Here is an 18,604-nt window from a genome sequence, read left to right as displayed (position 1 = left end):
TTTTGTGACTCAGCAATATAAAGATACTGTCATCTGCCTACTACAGGTAAGTAGGAGAATGGTTACCACTAAGATTTGTAGGATGAATTTGGGATCCCATTCCTTAAGGGCTAAACCTGAGATTCAAGAAATCGGGTTAAAGGGCACTTCAGCAGACACAAGATACATACAGTACATTAAGTACTTCAATAAAACATGCAAAATGGACAAGCTTAAAATTAGGGCTTATTCAAAAAGGGAATAAAGTCTAAGGTTACTCTCTTAATGAAGATTCTTCAGTTAAGACTAGCCAAACAAATGCCCACATTTGAAATGGGAGAAACAATACATGAAACAACTACTCTTAAGACCTTGACATCTATTACAGTAAGAGAAAAATTCCAGCTACCTACTAAGAAGAGAAATACACGTCAACCCTATATACAAGCTGCTAGTGTGGCATTACGATAGTGGTTGGTGCCAAAAACTGTAGTAAAAAAAATAAAGCATCTTTCTGCAGATAAAAGCTTTGAGTAACACTTTCCCAAGTCTATGAAAAGTAAGTATCAAGTAGGGCAAGTCTCTTGTGTCCTTTTTCCCTTTTTTTTTTGTGTCCTACTTATTCATAGATAGGCCACGTAGAAAATGCCTTAAGAAACTGCTATTAAAAAAAAATGAATGTGTAACCTATGTGGTATTTTTTATGGCTTGTGTTATGTGTGTAAACATATGAAAGTCAACCTAAGTAAAATCATATATCCTACACCAACTTAATGCTCTATTATTTCATCAGTAAGATTTGTGCATTAAACTGTTTCGATTGCCTAGATTTATATATTCTCTCCACCTCCATCATGAAAATATAAAGTCTATAACTACATATAAAAAATTTAAAAAACTTGGAAAAATGGCATTTCATCTTGGCTTCAACAACGTAATCTAGGTACTTAAAGCACCAACCTCCAATCCTCAACACACACATACAGAGATACACCAACCCCCATATCAGGATTATATTTGGAAATAAGACTTCACCTTTTTAATTCAGAAAGCCTGGACTCAATAGTTTCTTGTTTTATTTGAACCTTCTGAGCGCTACTTATAATTTTTGTTAAATCTTCTTGACGAATTTTACTTTCTTCTGGTTTTGAAGATGAAACCTTTCAAAAAGCAAATTTAGGAAATTAATCAAATACTAAACACCATGATTATAATTCAAAGCTTCCCTGTTGTAAGATGTTTTTGTAGCCTGTTCAGGAAGTGAGATCTAATTCCAAAAGGTCCAGGAAGAGAATAAACTTCATAGCTCAAAGAGAGAGGATAAGGAATAACCAGCTTATTTATTTATTTTTAATGTGGAAAAGTTTCCATGAGCAGGAACATCTTAAGGGCTTTTTTTTTTTTTCACTTCCTTCTGCCAAACTCCCTGTAATTTCCCCAAGCCTCTCTATTATCACATTCCACGTTTAATTAAATTTATGTAGTAATTGCTGCACGCTAAGGCCATTTTCTTTCATGGTCCATAACTCTTTTATCCCTTTTATGGATTTAGTCAAAATATCTTACTTCAGCAAAATGTATCTTTCATTCAAAAACGTCTTATTAAATGCTTACTATTTATGTAAGGGACTTATTCTGGGCACTGGATATTCAACAGTGACTACATAAAAAGGTCCTCTAGGTAGCTGTTGTTCTAATAGGAGTTCACATTTTTTAAGCTAAATTAGAAGGAGTGAACCATTCCAATATAGACGACTCCTTATCCTAAGTCAGAATGTAAACATGTCCTTCCCTCTAAAAGGTATTTAATGACTGAGTCCTCAGTACAATTGAGTGCAAGAAAAAAAAATGAAAGAGGAAATAATTAAAGCTTTATTAGTCTAAGCCATCTCAACAAGAACACCTGTGTATTTCTGCACATTTGTATTTTCAACAACTGAAATATATAAGTCTTGGCCAAGTAAACTATATGGTAATGCCCTAATTAAATCACGTTAACAATAGCTTACCTTCCTTTTTTTAAAATTTTTTATTGATTTATAAAGCTTACCTTCCTTTTAATGTTCTCTAACAAGTCATCCTGGCCTTGTTTAAAATAAGGATGCTGAAATTCAACAGGACCATCTCGTTCCTGCTTCACAATTCCAGAGTCAATATGTACTACTTTACGAAAACCATCTGAAAAAGATTCAAAATTCAGATGAATAAAATAGACAAAAGTCAAAAATTAATGGTGCTTCTATGGACTATGTTTTCCTTTACCACCTTAATGGGGGAAAAATGGTTTAATCAGTGGCTGATGACAGTACTCCAAATAAATTGCTGTCCATACTCACACATATTCAGCTGCCTCACAAAGCTTGCCATGTTATTGTGCTTGAAGTATTTGGGAAGAATTTCTTTTGCAAATCTTTGTTCATCCAAAACCAGAAAACTTTGGCCATTCTGAAAAAAATTGAAAAAGTCAATTAGTTAAGAACCTATTACATTAGCTGATATATATAAACCCCCAAACTTGGCAGACCTTCCATGATACCTTCAGACTATCTTTTTATTCCTGTTAATAGCAACAAAAAACAAGCTGCAATTTAGTTCCAAATTGAGATTAAGTTCCAAATTGCAATTAAGCTTTTTGACATTAATCTCAAAAGTTTAGGAATATGTCTCAAACCAAAAGCTGCAGCATACTCCATGGTAAAATATTAGAAGAATTTCCATTCTTCTACTCAAAAACAATAGAAAGAAATACAGCATGTAGCCAGCATAATTATTTAATTCTATCTTAAAGCCAATGCAATTAAAACAAAAATAAGATAAAATTTGAAAGGAAGCTTTATTTTATCAATAGACATAATTATATCTTTGTACAGTCAATTGAAAAACGAGAATTCAGGAAGGTAACTGGTTACCAATTAATATTTAAAGTCACTAGTGTTCTTTCATATAGAAAATAAACAATTTGAGACCTCCTACTAAAGTAATCAAAACAGCACCGTACTGTCATAAAAACAGACCATTCAATGGAACAGAATAAAGAACCCAGAAATAAGCCCTCATATACACAGTCCAAGTATTTTTCACAATGGTGTCAAGACAATTCAGTGGAGAAAGAACATTATTTTCAACAAACAATGCTGGAAAAACTTGATACTCACATGTAAAAGAATGAAGGTGACCCCTTACCTTACACCATATACAAAAATCAACTCAAAACAGATCAAAGGCCTAAATGTAAGGGTTAAAACTATAAAACTCTAAGAAAACATAAGGGGGAAAAGCTTCACAACAATGAATTTGGCAATAATTTCTTGTATAACACAAAAGGATAGGCAACAAAAGCAAAAAGAGACAAATATGGCTTCCACAAAATTAAAAACTTTTGTGTAAAGAACACTACCAAGAGAGTGAAAGGGTAACCCACAGAATTGGAGAAAATATTTGCAAATTGTGTATCTGATAAGGGGTTAACATCCATTACATATTTTAAAAATTCCTACAATTCAACAACAACAAAACAAACCTCCTGATTATAATGGGCAAAGGGCTTGAATAGATATTTTTCCAAAAAAGACAGTAAAATGGCCAATAAACACCTGAGAAGATGCCTAGCATCACTAATCATTAGGGAAATGAAAACCAAAACCACAATGAGATGCCACTTCACTCATTAGGATGGCTATTTTTAAAAAACCCACACATAAAACAAAACAAAACAGAAAATAAATGTTGCTGAGGGTGCAGAGATGCTGGAATCCTGGTATACTGCTGGTGGGAATGTAAAATAGCTGTTGCTATGGAAAACAGTATAGTGGTTCCTCAGAAAATTAAACACTAAATTACCGTATGTTCCCTACAATTTTCTCTCTCTCTCTCTCTCTCTCTTTCTCTCCCTCTCTCTCTCTCTCTCTCTCTCTCTCTCTCTCTCTATATATATATATATATATATATCCAAAAGAATTAAAAGCGGGGACTCAAAAAGACATCTGTATACACATGTTCATAGTAGCATTATTCACAATAGCAAAAAGGTGGAAGCACCCTAAATGTCACTGACAGAAGAGTGGATTAATAGAATGTGGTATATACATACAACAAACTATTATTCATCCTTAAATAGGAAGGAAATTCTGACACATGCTACAACATGGATAAACCTTGAAGACATTGTGCTAAGTGAAATAAACTAGTCACAAGCAGACAAATACTGTATGATTCTACTTATATTAGGTATTTAAAATACTCAACTTCATAGGGACAGAAAGTAGAACGGTTACTAGGGGCTAAGAAGAAGAGAACTGGAAGTTATTGTCTAATGAGTATGAAGTTTTGGTTTGGGAAAATGAAAAACATTCTGGAGATGGATGGTAGTGATGACTGCATAACAAGTGAATGTACTAAATGCCACTGAATTGTATACTTAAAAATGGTTAAAATGGTTAATTTTATGTTATGTATATTTTATACAAAAATTTAACGATAAAATGGAATAAAAGATTCCAGTAAGAGAATAGTGTCAAGTACCTAAAAATAAATTTTATAAATATACTAGACCTTTAAGAAAATATTAACTAAAGAGGACAGATACTGTGTTGTAAAGCTGTCAAGTCTCCTTAAACTAACCAATACATTATTATTTTTCTCAATTAAAAAAAATTTTTGGAGATAAGTTGAAAAGATGCTGAAAAAACAAATATTAGGTACTAAAGTTCATTCACAAAAGTAATTATGTAACAAATGGGCAAGAAACTACTGAAAACAATGGGGAGAGAGGTGTTAACCCCATCCTACACAGATGATAGAATTAGAGTCTACAAGAGTTCAATACTAAAGAAGGGATAGTCAAACAGATGAATGGACAGACTAGAGAGATGAAACAGCAAATCTATTTGAGAACTGAACAGGTAATAAGGGCAGCATTCAGGGGGGAAAATCAGGAAGGAAAAGGATCAGTTAATAAACTTTTCATTTGGAAGGAAAAAACAAAAGCTCAATGCTAACTCTATGCTATCTCACTCTTTATTCCAAGTTTTGGAAGCATGACATAATAAACCAACAAGTCCATACAGGTAAAAATTAATACATTTATTCATGGAGATTGTTGGCTGCTAACCCTACCTTCAGATTCCTCTACTTTCTTTTTTAATTTTATTTTTAAAAACTGAAGTTGTATATATTTAAGGTGTACAGATTATTTAACATATGTTCACATATGCACAGTGCAATGACCACTACAGCCAAGCTAATTAACATAACACCTACAACAAACTAAAAAGCTTCTGCACATTAAAGGAAATAATCAATAGAATAAAAATACAACTTAATGGAATGGGAGAAAGATTTGCAAACATATATCTGATAAAAGATTAATATCCAAAACATACAGGGAACTCTCACAACTCAACAACAAAAAGAACAAAATCCAATTAAAAAATGGGCAAAGGACCCAAATAAGGCATTTTTCCAAAGAAGACACATAAATGAGAAATAAGTATGTGAAAAAGTGCTCAACAAAACTAATTATCAGGGAAATTCAAATCCAAACCACAATGAGCTATCATCTCATATTTATGAGACTGGCTATTTTATTAAAAAAAAAAAAAAACTAAAGATAACAACAAGTGTTGGTGAGGAAGTAGAGAAAAGAGAACCCCTGTAATACGATTACAGGGAATGTAAATTGATAATGTCATTATGGAAAATGGTATGAAGGTTCCTCAAAAAATTAAAAACAGAATTACCAGATGATCCAGCAACGCTCTTCTGGGTATATACACAAAGGAAATGAAATCAGTATCTCAAAGAGATATCTATGCTCCCCTGTTCACTGCAGCATTATTCACAAAAACTAAGACACAGAAACAACTTAAGTGTTTGTCAAAGAAAGAATGGATAAAGAAATTATGATATATACATCATAACACATACACAATGGAACATTATTCAGCCTTAAAAAAGAAAAAGATCCTGCTGTTTGCAACAACACGGATGATTCTCTAATTTCTTAGTAACAGAACAATTTTGTTTGATGCTGCAACTACATTTCTCAGTCTCCCTTACAAATAGAGGTGGCCAAATAACACACCTGGCAAATAATATATAAGCAGAATGGATTGAGTAGGGCTTCCACAAAAGCTTCTAATAGGGAAAAGAGTCAAAGTGTCAACCCCCTACATACCATATCCCTGCTTGGAACCTGGAGCCAATGGCTAGAGCTCCAGGACCCAAGTATGGCTGAAAAGACAAGAAGGTGACTGACTCAATATCTATAGATGTAAGAGAAAAACACATTTCTACTTTCAGCCACTGTTGTTTGGATTTCTATTACTAATGTCTGAACTTAAACTTAACTGGTAATAGAGATAAAAAAGTTCAATGAAGTTGAGGTACATTATTAACATAAAAAGTATTTCCAACATTTATGATAAATGATTAACTGTATTAATAAAATTTTCTAACTAATCAGTAAGATGAAAAACCCAATGTAAAATTTAGAAGAAGGCCAAGTCTCATTTATAATGAGAATAATTTATAATAGAATGTACAGGGATGGGGGATAGCTGGGGTCAATCCCCAGTACCTCCATTAAAAATCAGACAGTCAATCAAATTACCTACCCCTTTCCCCCATGCAAAAAAAGCAGCTTCCCTAGCATAACACAATGTACAGCAAAACAGATAATGATTTTCACTTTAAGTATTAGATTGGCAAACATTTTAAAAGTTTTAACAACACTTTTGGTTATCAGGTAATAGCTATTAAAATTAAAAAATGCATACATCATCTTCTATCTTAAAAGAACTTTCCCTCTACCTTACTTCCCTCTCAATCTACCCACTCCATCTGTCCTTTCATTCACTGCAAAATTTAACAAATATTTTTAAGCCCCCTTCTCCAATTCAGGATCATCTACTTACTCTTACTAAAAACTAGTTTCAGCTTTTCTCACTCTACTGAAACTACTTTTTCTAAAATGTCAAATGCCAAATTCAACGCTCTCTTTTCAGTCCTCATCTTCTTACACCTCTCTGTGGCACTTCAGTTGGCACTACTGACAATTCCCTCCTGAAATGCTCTGCTCTTATGGCTTTGAAACTATACATTATTTGGTCTCCTATCTCTCATATATCCTTTTCAATGGTCTTCCGCATATCAAGAGGTAGTGTGCTTTTTAGGTTTCTATTTTTGATCATGACACCTTTTACACTCTTTCCTTAGGCAATCTCATCCACACAGTGTATCTAATTACCGATTTTTATTATGTATAATGATTATCACATCTATGCCTCTGCCCCTGACCATCTCAAATTTCCCACTTGAATTTTCAATCATTAACATTTTTACACAATGTTCTTTAACTCACTATGTTCTCAACCTATTATTTATTTCAAACCCATCTTCCTACTCCCCCAAAGTCAACTTTTCATACATTCTCCATGGTAGCATGCCCCATCCCCTCTAAGTTAACCAATTAATTTTGATATCAATAACAAAAAGGCAAATTAAAACCTCTCAATTTTAACAGCTAGCTACTTAAAGGGGAAATACTTAAAAACATTCTCTTTAAAAATAAGAGAAAGGGATCCCACAATTGCTGCTTCTATTTGACACCACGAGGTCTTAACCACTGCAAGAAAAAGAAAAACTGAAAAGTACAAGGTTCTGAAAGTAACAACAAAACTGTCATATCCAGATGTTCATGGCTATAAACTTAGAAAACCCAACTAGCAACAGCTCGATTTATTTTTCATGAAAGGATACCGCTTAAACTATCCATAAATTCTAACAAACATGTGAGAGACCTAATCACAAAAATTATAAAACTTTATTAAACAACAAAATGAATTTGGAAATACGTCTTTCTCTTGGAAATAGCCAATATCATAAAGATATCTATTTCTCCTAATCTGATTTACAGTTTCAGTACAATTCTAATAAAAAATCCTAATAGTTTTTTTTTTTTAATGGAACTTGGTTTTAAAACATAGATGGTAGAGCAAAGACCAAGAGGAGTCAAGGCATTCCTGAGGAATAGGATGCCCTCTCAAAAGAAAAACTTTTTATAGAGCTACAGTAATTAAGACATGTGATAACTGGACAAAAGGATAAATTATCCAATGGAACAGAATAAAGAACCCAGACAAAAAGCAACCATATCTATATATAATTCTGCTATAAGGCAGAGGCAGCTACACAAATCACTAGAGGAAGAATAAACTATTCAATAAAGGGGCTTAAAACAACTACATATTTATATGGAAAACAATGAAACTGGATCCCTTATACCACACACAAAAATTGATTCCAGGTGAATTAAAGACTTAGATATAAAATGCAAACTTTTAAAATTTTCAGAAGGAAAAAATAGAGATGGAAAAGTATTTTTCTCTCCTTGGGATAAGTAAGCAAAAGCATCCTGAAGAAACAAAACACATGAACCACAAAAAAGGCTGATATATTAAATTATACTAAAATTAAGAACTTCTATTCATCAAAAGAAAGTAAAAACAATAAACCACAACTGAGAGAAGGCATAGGCAACAGATACTTCCAAAAATACACAGAATATATAAGGAATTTCTACAAATAATAAAAGGCAAACCATCCAATACATCCAATAGAAAAATGGTCAAACAGGTCATAGAATAGGAAATACAAATGGCCAATAAATATGAAAAGGTGTCTGAACATATTAGTTATCAGGGATATATAACTTAAGACCTCATTGAGATTTTATCCACTAAACTGGCAAAAATTAAGAAGAATGAGAATATCAAGTTTTGAAGATCCGGATTAATGGAAAATCTCATGCATGGCTAACAGGAGTACAAGTTGGTTTGATTTCTTCAGAAAATAATTTTAACTACCTTGAGGTTGAACATTTCATACCTTATTTTCCAGAAATTCCACTCTTCAATGTAGGTATAATTACCTTGGAGACATTTTTGCTTATATACACACCAGGAGAGGTGTATAAGAATATTCATAACAGTGTCTGACACAGTTGATCATCTTTCTTGAACCACTTTCTTTCATTAATTTCTATGACTTCACTCCCTTGTTTTTCCTCCTTTCTCACTGCTCCTTCTCAATCACTTTTGCTGGCTTTGTCTTGTCTTCATACCCTCTAAATATTGCAATACTCCATTTCAGTTCCTATCTTCATTTGTCTCCCTGGGTGATCTCATCCAGTTCCATGGATTTACCATTCACAAGCTTCAAACTCCACTTTGAATGCCAGAGTCTTGTATTATCTAAATATCCTATTCAACATTGCCATTTGAAGGTCTTGGAGTGTAGAAGTCATTCCTGTGGCTCTCTTTTCTAGCACTGCACTTCACCACTTCCTCTGAAATAAGGTGTGGGCATAGGACCAAGTGTGGTCAATGAAATGTAAGAGAAACAAAAACATTTTCAAGAAATACTAGTGATCTGTTTGTAATGTCAAAGTTAATAAGGCCAAACAGAATCCCCACCTCCACGTCTCAAATCTTCCCCTATCTCAGCAAACAGTACCATCATCCATCCATGTAAATCTGTGAGGTTTAAGCAATACAACACAGAACTCTCCCTTCACATTTTATACAGGACAGAATGTCACTACTCTTTAGGATGCGAGAGTTGGCAGCTTTTCTTTAGGCCTTACCTATAAACACTGGCAAGTTTAAATCTTAGTAACAGTTGTTACTGCTCAAATTGGTACTCTTAGTCAAAAACATCCAAAATATTCTTACTAATAATCTTATACTTCAGCCCCATTACTTTAAAACACCCAAAATAGAAATCTGTTAAAAAAAAAAATAGAAATCTGTTAACACTTTTTTAAACAACCAATCTATAATTTCTTAATGTTCACCAACCATTCCCTCTGAGCCTCTAGCTCATTCTCATGTATACAAATAAAAAATACTTGTCAATGAATCAATCAACTTTTCTGTAGGCCCATCTAAAGGGAATTTTACCCCTATTCTGGTACATTTGTGGCCGCCTTTCTTGTTTTCACTTAAGAATACTATAATGCAGTAACTGCTGGGAAGTTCAAAACGATACCTTAACATTGGGAAGTCTAAAGACCTACTGCTAAACTCATCCAAAACAGCTAGAAAACACTGGACAAATTCCGATTTTGCTTCCTTTCCCTCCTGTTTCCTGATTTGTTTCTTGTGATTTGAGGTGGATAGGGAAGTAGAGACTGCCAAAGGGCACAAAAAGGTGGAACAGATGGGTATGAAGCTTTTGGTGACAATCACTTCTTGGTCTTCTCAAGCAACCTGAAGAACTAAGACAAAGGTAATAATCTTTACAAAACAATGACTTTCCAGTTCTTTCCCCTTTTTTTTTAAAACTTCTTCACTTCAACATACGTTGAGTATCATATATCAGTAACAGTAAAGGCTGTTCCTCACTATCAATGGCCAGAACTTCCATTCAACTTCCACAGCCTATCGTCCCTGAGTATCAAGTTTCCCCAGTTGCTTCAAAGCTAAACCTGTGCCCTCTGTTTAGAACTCTGTTACATTTAAAATAAAACAGCTTTAGGTTGTCCAATAGCACTATCTCTGTCGTCGATTCTGGTAACACACTGTCTATCAGAGCCAAAATAGCTATATAAAATTTTGAAGTTATAGGAAATGTATAAACAAACAAAAGAGTAAGAAAACATCAGGGAAATCTGGGGGATGTACACTATGTTTTAAAGACACTCTGGATTTAAAGCCATTTTATTATTTGAGTCTATAATAGTGTAATTTTGATTTTTCAGAATATATTTCTATAGTTAATGATGTGAATGGGGGTACTATTTCATTGTCATATTATAAATTTCAAGGAAAACTAAAGTTATATAAGTTTTCAGGAATATTAGGCCAAGCTTTTCAAATTGCAGCTGGTAAGAGTTTTCTTCCCTTGCCTTATACTCAAGCTAGAGGAGTAAATTATTTTCTACAAGTGAAAACAATTGCATAAAAGACTGCCTGGTTTCCAAAACATCTGCTACTTCTAAAAGGTCTTAATGTGATTTTTCACTCAGATAGTATAAATGGTAAATTACCTCAACAGAAGTCCAGCAAAACAAGTTTGAAGGAAACCAGAAACAACCATAAATAGCAACTTTTAAAAGATGAGAGTAAATTATTCTGGGTTTTCCACCTAACACCATTGTTCAATTAAAGTTTTACCTTTCATTGTTAACACCGTTTCGGGAAAAATCTCTGAGGGTATAAAACAGCTTCCCTAAGCAACTAAACTTAGCCCTAGACAACATTAATCCACAATTTTTTTTTGAAATTTTTTTTTGTGGGGGGTAGGTAATTAGGTTTATTTATTTATCTATTTACAACTGTCCTCTGACTTGTGGAGGGGTAATATTTTGGCATAAAACTAAATATTGTGACAACCTGTATTAAGTGTAATGCCATTGATGGATGAATGATCTGGGAGGTCAGAATTCTGTTAGAGGCCCACCTCCAATAATGAATAGCTTTGTAATTATAGGTAAGTAATCTAACCTGTCTAAGCCTCATGTCCTCATCTATACAGTGATGAGACTAAACCAGATGACTTGAGATTCTTTTCAGGCATAATTCTACCTTTATCATTCCTACCAATTCCATTACATATTCCAGGGATTTCACTGCTTCATCAAACACTTATTAAGTACCTACTGCGTCCCTGGCACAGACACTGTTCCTGCCCTCACTGAGTTTACAATCTAATTGTCCCACTATGTATTAAAAAATGAGTAGCTAAAACATAAGCTTAGACTCAAACACGGGAAAAATGAGAATGACTATGAAGTGGCCTATTTGGCTTAGAATTCATAAAGTGATGCACTTAAGGATTAGTATAAAATTCTCCACATTTGATACTACCCATAAAATAAGAATATTACTAAAATATTTTGGCTAATGAATTTATTAGCCCTGTCACCAATATAATACACCTTAATTAAAACCAATTACCAATATATTTAGGTAGGATTTCTAGGCAATAAAAACAAGGCCCACCCAAACCAAATAGGTATGATATAAAGACAGCTTAGGGAAGAGGAGACTCTCGGTCCAAACTCTTACATGCACAAGGCTGAGTAACAGCAGTCTGTGCTGATCCATCCTTGTCAACTTTTAATCCTTATGACCGATGAAAAAGCATGAGACATGTTTATTTTTAAGTGTATACTGGTGGCTGGCTTCCTTACTTTCACCCTTCTTTGTACAACTGTACAGAATTCATCAAATGTTTAATACACACCATCTAGCTGATGGTACTGACCTTCAAGAAAATAAGTCCTAGAGGGAGATAAAGAAAATGAACAAATGATAGTAATATAAGGCAGAATATGGTGTTATAGTAGCCAAAACTTCATGTACTCAATATAGTGTTCTCTATTAAGTAAGATAAAAGTAAATAATAAAACTGAGGGTTCCTATAACAGGAAAGGAACAGAAAAGAAAGGGAGAAAGAGAAAACATTTACTTAGCACTTAACAGGCAGGTGCCAGGCACTGTGCAGGCAGTTTTCACTTACTCTCTCCCAGATCTCCAGAAGAGACAGCATCCCAAACAGATGATCATCTACAGTAAGAGAACTCCACCCCCTTCACAAAATTATTCCAAAAGCCTGAGTGTGTTTTAATGCAAACGCATTGTTTATGTAATAATTATTCTAATTAGATTAGTATTTCGAACTAGAGGGGGTCCTGGATCACCTAAGCAATCCATTCATGTTATGGACAATGACACCTGGGCCAGACAAGATACAGAACTTGACTATGGTCATCCTGTTTACTGGTCGAATTGGGATCAAACAAATAATCAAGGCATCTATATACAACAATGCCGGCAACTGTTTAGTGAAATTTAGTGACTGGTCTTAGCTCTTCGCTATATTACTGAATACCGTCTATTGGTACTTTTATTAAATAATCATAAAAATCCCTTTATGGAAATGGCTCAGAAACGCTAAAGAACAAGGCTTTCTAGATAACATTTTAAAACCTACCGACTGAGAAGCAGTAACCTGCGTCTGAATGTTTGCCTCCTTCCCTGACTGCTGTCCTCATAAAGCTCCCAGACACGAGGGGGGTGTGTGCCCGTTTTACGGACAAGAATCGGGTCGCTAAGGGAAAGACTACCTCAGATAAACCCCGCGCGCGTTGAAGATCCCGGCCGGGGCCGCCCGTGCCCTCGGCCAGTCGCAGCCCGCGAGCCGGGCGGGAGGACGGAGGATGAGTGTGCAGTAACGTGGCTCCCGCGCCCTCGGCTCGTCGGCCGCCCGCGCGGTTCCGAACGCCGCCCGGGCCGGACCGTTACGGGGTCTCCCGGGCCGCGGCGCCCCGCGCGGGCCGCCCCTCCCCCACCGCGGCCTCAGCCAGCGGCGCCGGCCGGGACCCCGCGGCTCCCCGCGCGAACAATACCAGGGGTCCCCCGCGAGGCCGCACGCCGAGGCCCCGCGCCACCCCGCCACCCCCGCGCCGCGGGCCTCGCAGAGAGCGTCGAGCCGCAGGCCGCGGGAGACAACCCCGCGGGAAAGAGCGAGAGAGGAGGAGGTTAGTCAGGGGGTTCGGAGGCCGCCGTGCCCTCACCCTTACCTGACTCCAGGTGATGAACTCGTTGGTGTGGGTTTCCTCCACAAGCGTCCACAGCTTGCTGAGGAAAGCCGGCACGTTCGAACTCTGTTTCATTGTTAACGAGGAGCAGGGATTCCAAATTCTACACCCGAACGCGGCGGTAGCAGCGGCGGCGGCGGCGGCGGCGGCGGCGGCGGCGGCAGCTGCTCCCCGAGAACGCCCACAACGCAGGCGCAGCAGCTCCCGGGCCCCGCCCCCCGGGCCCCGCCAGGCGCGCAGTGAGGCGGGGTGGCCCGGCGGCCGCACGTGATGGACAAGTCTCCCCGCCCTGCCGGTGCGCACGGGTCCCGCGCCGGTCCCGTTCCCAGCCAATCCCAGGGGCCGACCGCGCGACAGAGAAAAACGATTGGATGTTGCAGACGTAGAGGGGTGGGAGCAAAAGGGGGCGCTGTCTTCTCATTCGCCTTTTATACGCGAGCTCTCACTGTAGTGGACCTTGGGCTTGGGGCACTGTGTTTGGTTGTTTCACGTGGAAACCACTTTGGGTGTTTGGGCTACGGCTGGAAAGCTGGAAGGCTGCAGAAAGTCCTCAGGGGCCTTTGAGTCATAAGTTTGGTAGGCGAAGTGTGGTTTGAGCCAGTCAGGGGGAAGAAGTATAATAATTCACAAATCGGGGAAAAAAACAGCTTTCAAGCATGATGTGCTAGGCCCCAAATGGTAACTGAAAAATAGTGAATAGTCCTTAAATCTTTGTTAGGAGAAAATGGTCGCTTTAAAATACATTTATCAAAAAGAGGAATTTTAATAATAATAATAACTACTCCTAAGCAAGTACTACTGTGAGCCGGTAATTGTACTAGGTACCTTCCATGCTGTTTTTAATTCAACAAACATTGAATGCCCACCATATGCCCAGTAAAGAGAAATACTCTCACTGATTGTTCCTATAGGTACATTACAGGTATATTCTTAAAATAATTGTTCCGTAGGTCCTTTACAGATTTGGTATAGTAGAAAAATCGCACAGAGTCAGTACATCTGAGTTTAGATCCAGCTTCAAGGACACGTTAGTGGATATTAAATTACACTGGTCGTGTTTGTAATTTAGAACAATCTCTTAATCTTTCCCATCTCCCTATTGGGAATAAGACTGGCTCTTCACCCCTATAAAATAACATTAATAACATACTAGGTGTGAAAATACTTTGAAAATATAAAGGTTGTACAAAATTAAACTTTTTTTTTTTGCAGAAGTCAGAATGTGAGTATAAGAATTTACAAACAAGTTAGAGATAATTAACACTATATGAAATTCAACATCGGATTGGTTTACTTATTGGGTACATGCAAAATAATAAAAAATAAAATACACAATTTCCAATGAGCAAATGTTTATTGAATACTGAGAGGATAAGAGAAATAGTCTCACTGATTTTTCCTGTAGGTACATTACAGGTATATTCTTAAAATAATTGTTTAGCAATGATCTGTTCGCTGAAACAAAATCAGATGTTTGGCAAGAGACATCCGATGAATGAACTAATATCTGCTGACCAATTATATATGCCCAGGGATTTACATATATTATATCATTGAATCCTCACAACAGCCCAATGTAGTAGGTCCTATTATATCATTTTTCCAGTGAAAATTCTGAGGCTCAACAGTGAATTTACCTATATCACAGCTAGTAAATGAGAGAGGGTACTCATACCCAGGCTTTACTGAGTTCGAAAGCCCATGCTCTTTACATTGTATGATGTATCTCACTGTTTACAATGCTTGTATTCTAACCTAAGAAAGAAGATGAACACAATGATCAGCAATCATTGATATTTTAAAAATGTATGTCATAAAACAAGTACTGAAAAGTTTAGAAAGACAGCATTAAGTGAGTTAAGTGATAAGGGAAGACTTCCCAGAGGATGGGTACTTTAAGTTGGGTCTTGAAATATAAATGCATTTGTATGGTTAAAAGAAAGACAACACTGAGCAAAGATGGGAAGACTGACAGCATAGGAGGAAGTTTCTGAGTGGGTAATGTGGCCTACTTCTATGACATTGTATTATTTCCATCTAAAGAAAAATTAAAAACTGATGTGGTTAGATACATGCAGGAACTCCTCTTTGGACATTCAACCTATGCAGCCCTATGCTTAGCAGGACCCCGTACCTGGTTTAATGCTGTGCTGTCACCATTTTGAAATTCTTAATTTTTGAACAAAGGATTCTATTTTCATTTTGCATTGGGCCCCTCAAATTATGTAGCTGGTCTCCTTTCAATATATTATACTTACAGACGAGTGGTTCTTAAACTTAAGCATATATTCAATACACTCAGAGAGGGGAGACTGTCAATATAACAAATAAACACGTATCACTTATAATACTCATGAGGCCAGCTAAGGAGTTAAGTTACTAACCAGATAACCTGACGATGGCACCAAGAAATAGATGATGTGTATAAAATCAAATGCCTGGGATTGGATTTGGATCCATGTCTTTCGTAGTCTGAGGCATATCCTTCTGTCCTTTATACCAGTGTGCCTAAAGCTTTAGCCTGTGTCAAAATAGCCTGAGGGCTTCTGAAAAAAACATATTGCTGCTTCTTCCACCTGCTCCACTCAATTGATCTGAGAGTCAGCCTAAGAATTTGTATTTCTACCAGGTCCCTAGGTGATGCAGATGCTGCGGGCCCTGGAGCTACACTTTGAGAACCACTGGTATAGACGAAAAATTAGTAAACTGACTTTCCCTTGCTAACATTTACAGACTTGTTGCTACTCACCCTTCACCTCAACAGAATCCAGACTTGCCATAATCTAAACTACTGTGTTTTCTTTTTCTTTGAATATAATCCTCAATATTTATTGTAATTAATACACTTTTTGAAAGCTTTAAGTACCGATTAGAGACATTTTGGAGGAAGAGAAAATCATTATTGGCTCATTTTTAACTATAAAACTGAGAAAGGAAGAAAAGCAAATCAGGCTAATTTACAATTATTTGCCACCTACAGTATCCCACAAATGTCAGAAGAAACAGATTCAAGCCAGTGGCAACAATTTTGAAATGTTTACAATATTAGAGAATAAAAATATCACTTTCTTAAAGTGAATTGCCTCCTGTTGACTCCAAATTTAAAATGTTGGAATATTTCCATGGCTCATTTTCAGCCTGGAGTGTAAGATTTAGAAGATTTGGAAAATATGAGTGACCCAGGCCTTAGCCTAGGAAATAGAAATGCATATTGTGGTGCACTCTGATGCTTCAAAGTATCTGATTCAGATTGTACAAATTCTGTATAATCAATTGTGCAAAACTAGTTGGAAACAACAGGGCAACCAAGACTAGCTTTTAAAGATTGTTTTTGAGGATAGCATGACTGAAGCCAAAGGTGAATTGCATAGAGGTTTCCATCTACTTTCCTATCTGGACAAATTGTTGATTTTTCTTCAATTTTGGAATGACCTAGGGGGCTTTAAGTAAATCACTTGCCATCTCCAAGTCCTAGATTCTTATATGTAAAATCTGAGTAAAAATACCTATTATAGTCACTTCACAGAGTGGTTTTGAGGATCAGATAAATTCCTTCTTCCTCAAGTCCACCCTCACAATCTTTAGAGATCTCTTTCTAAGACACAGATCTGAAAAGGTCACTTCCTGACTTCAAACTATTCAGTGGCTTCCCATAATTTTCAGAAGAAACCCAAACCCTTTAAGATGGCATAAAGTGACCTTCTGTGATCTGATGCCACCTACCATTCCAGTCATTGCACCTTAACTTTCACAAACACCTAAACCTTAGCCACACCCAGTTCCTGTAATTACCCTGTTGATCTTATTCTTTCATACCTCTATGCGTTTTCAGGAGCTTGCCTCTGTGTGGAGAGCCCTTCTTCTTCCCCATTATCCCAAAAGTTCTTCCTTAATCTTAACCTTTCTTAAAGGTCAAGTACAATTCCATACAGAAGTCACCTCTTTTGTGAAACCTTCCCTGGAGGCTTTTATTATAGCACTTATTACATCATAGTATAATTATTTATTTAAATGTTTATTTTTTCATCCTAGACTGACAAACTCTTTCAACATAAAAACTGTCAAATTTACATTCATTTTCATCTAAAATGGCTATCACAGTGCTGGTATACATTAGACCCTCAATAAATATTTGTTTAATTAATCAATGAATACATGAAGAGGTGAATGCAAACCATTCATTTAGTCTTCCATGACCCCTAAATTTGGATTAGTTGTTCCTCCCATGTGCTCCCACAGCATATGGAACTTGACCCTTATGGTATTTAGCAAACTGCTGTTGCTCATTTACTTCTCAGCAACCCCCACTAGCCTGGATGATTGTGCTTGCATTTTTCACTCTTGTATCCTTGGCAGTAAACACAATGCTGTAATATAGGAACTGCTCAATAAATATTTGTTGAATGATCTATTTTAGTTTTTGATATCTTTTGGATAAAGTGTACTCTACCTAATAATAAGGAAATGACTTACAGCTTATTAAGTCTCAGTCTATATAAACTTTTTTTTTTTAGTTTGTAAGAGAAGAAAACAAAGAAAAGGAGAGTTTAAGGATAGCCCAACTTAGAGGCATATGATTGAGGAGCTATCAGTGGAGCAAATATCAGACTCTTGGAAATGCCAGCTGTTAATGGAATGTCATAGAGTCCCAGGTTTGAGGTCATTTGTCTTTGACACAAACAGAACTTTGGTGACAGTGGTAGGTGCTCAAAGAACCCATAGTAGGCTTTTGGATAAGTAGAGGGCTAGAGGACTATGAAATTAGTTTCTTAAAATTTTCAAGGTCAAAGAAGAACCTTCTTTTTATCTCAGGCTACAACTTAGATGTAAAAGGCACTGGCCAGAGGAGCTTTTAAAGTAGGAAATGTGCTATTACCACTTGTACCAGACTTGAGCTGGGGTTGCTCTACATGAAAACTTCCATTGTATTTTACATTTGCTAGAATCCAACCAGGCATCCAACAAAGGTGACAAACTGGTCCAGATGTGTGCAGGACTCTCACATTTTAGTACTGAAAGTCC

The 18,604-nt window shown here is 36.5% G+C and overlaps 1 protein-coding gene across 2 annotated transcripts in view; it reads right to left on the bottom strand.

Moving 5' to 3' along the window:
- HSF2 (heat shock transcription factor 2) overlaps positions 1-13,785 on the bottom strand; it is a 30,168-nt gene extending 16,383 nt beyond the window's left edge. For both annotated transcript variants that reach the window (XM_032484794.1, XM_032484795.1), the window contains exons 1-4: positions 13,565-13,785; positions 2,316-2,424; positions 2,030-2,157; positions 1,015-1,139 (exon numbers count right to left, since the gene is read on the bottom strand). In XM_032484794.1, coding sequence (XP_032340685.1) covers positions 1,015-1,139; positions 2,030-2,157; positions 2,316-2,424; positions 13,565-13,657 — 455 coding nt within the window. In that variant the 5' untranslated portion in view covers positions 13,658-13,785. The remainder of the gene's footprint in view (positions 1-1,014; positions 1,140-2,029; positions 2,158-2,315; positions 2,425-13,564) is intronic.
- Positions 13,786-18,604: the final 4,819 nt, after the last annotated feature.

This window comes from Camelus ferus, chromosome 8, assembly GCF_009834535.1.
Source record: "Camelus ferus isolate YT-003-E chromosome 8, BCGSAC_Cfer_1.0, whole genome shotgun sequence".
Lineage (NCBI taxonomy): Eukaryota > Metazoa > Chordata > Mammalia > Artiodactyla > Camelidae > Camelus > Camelus ferus.
This window is presented reverse-complemented; position numbering and strand designations above follow the sequence as displayed.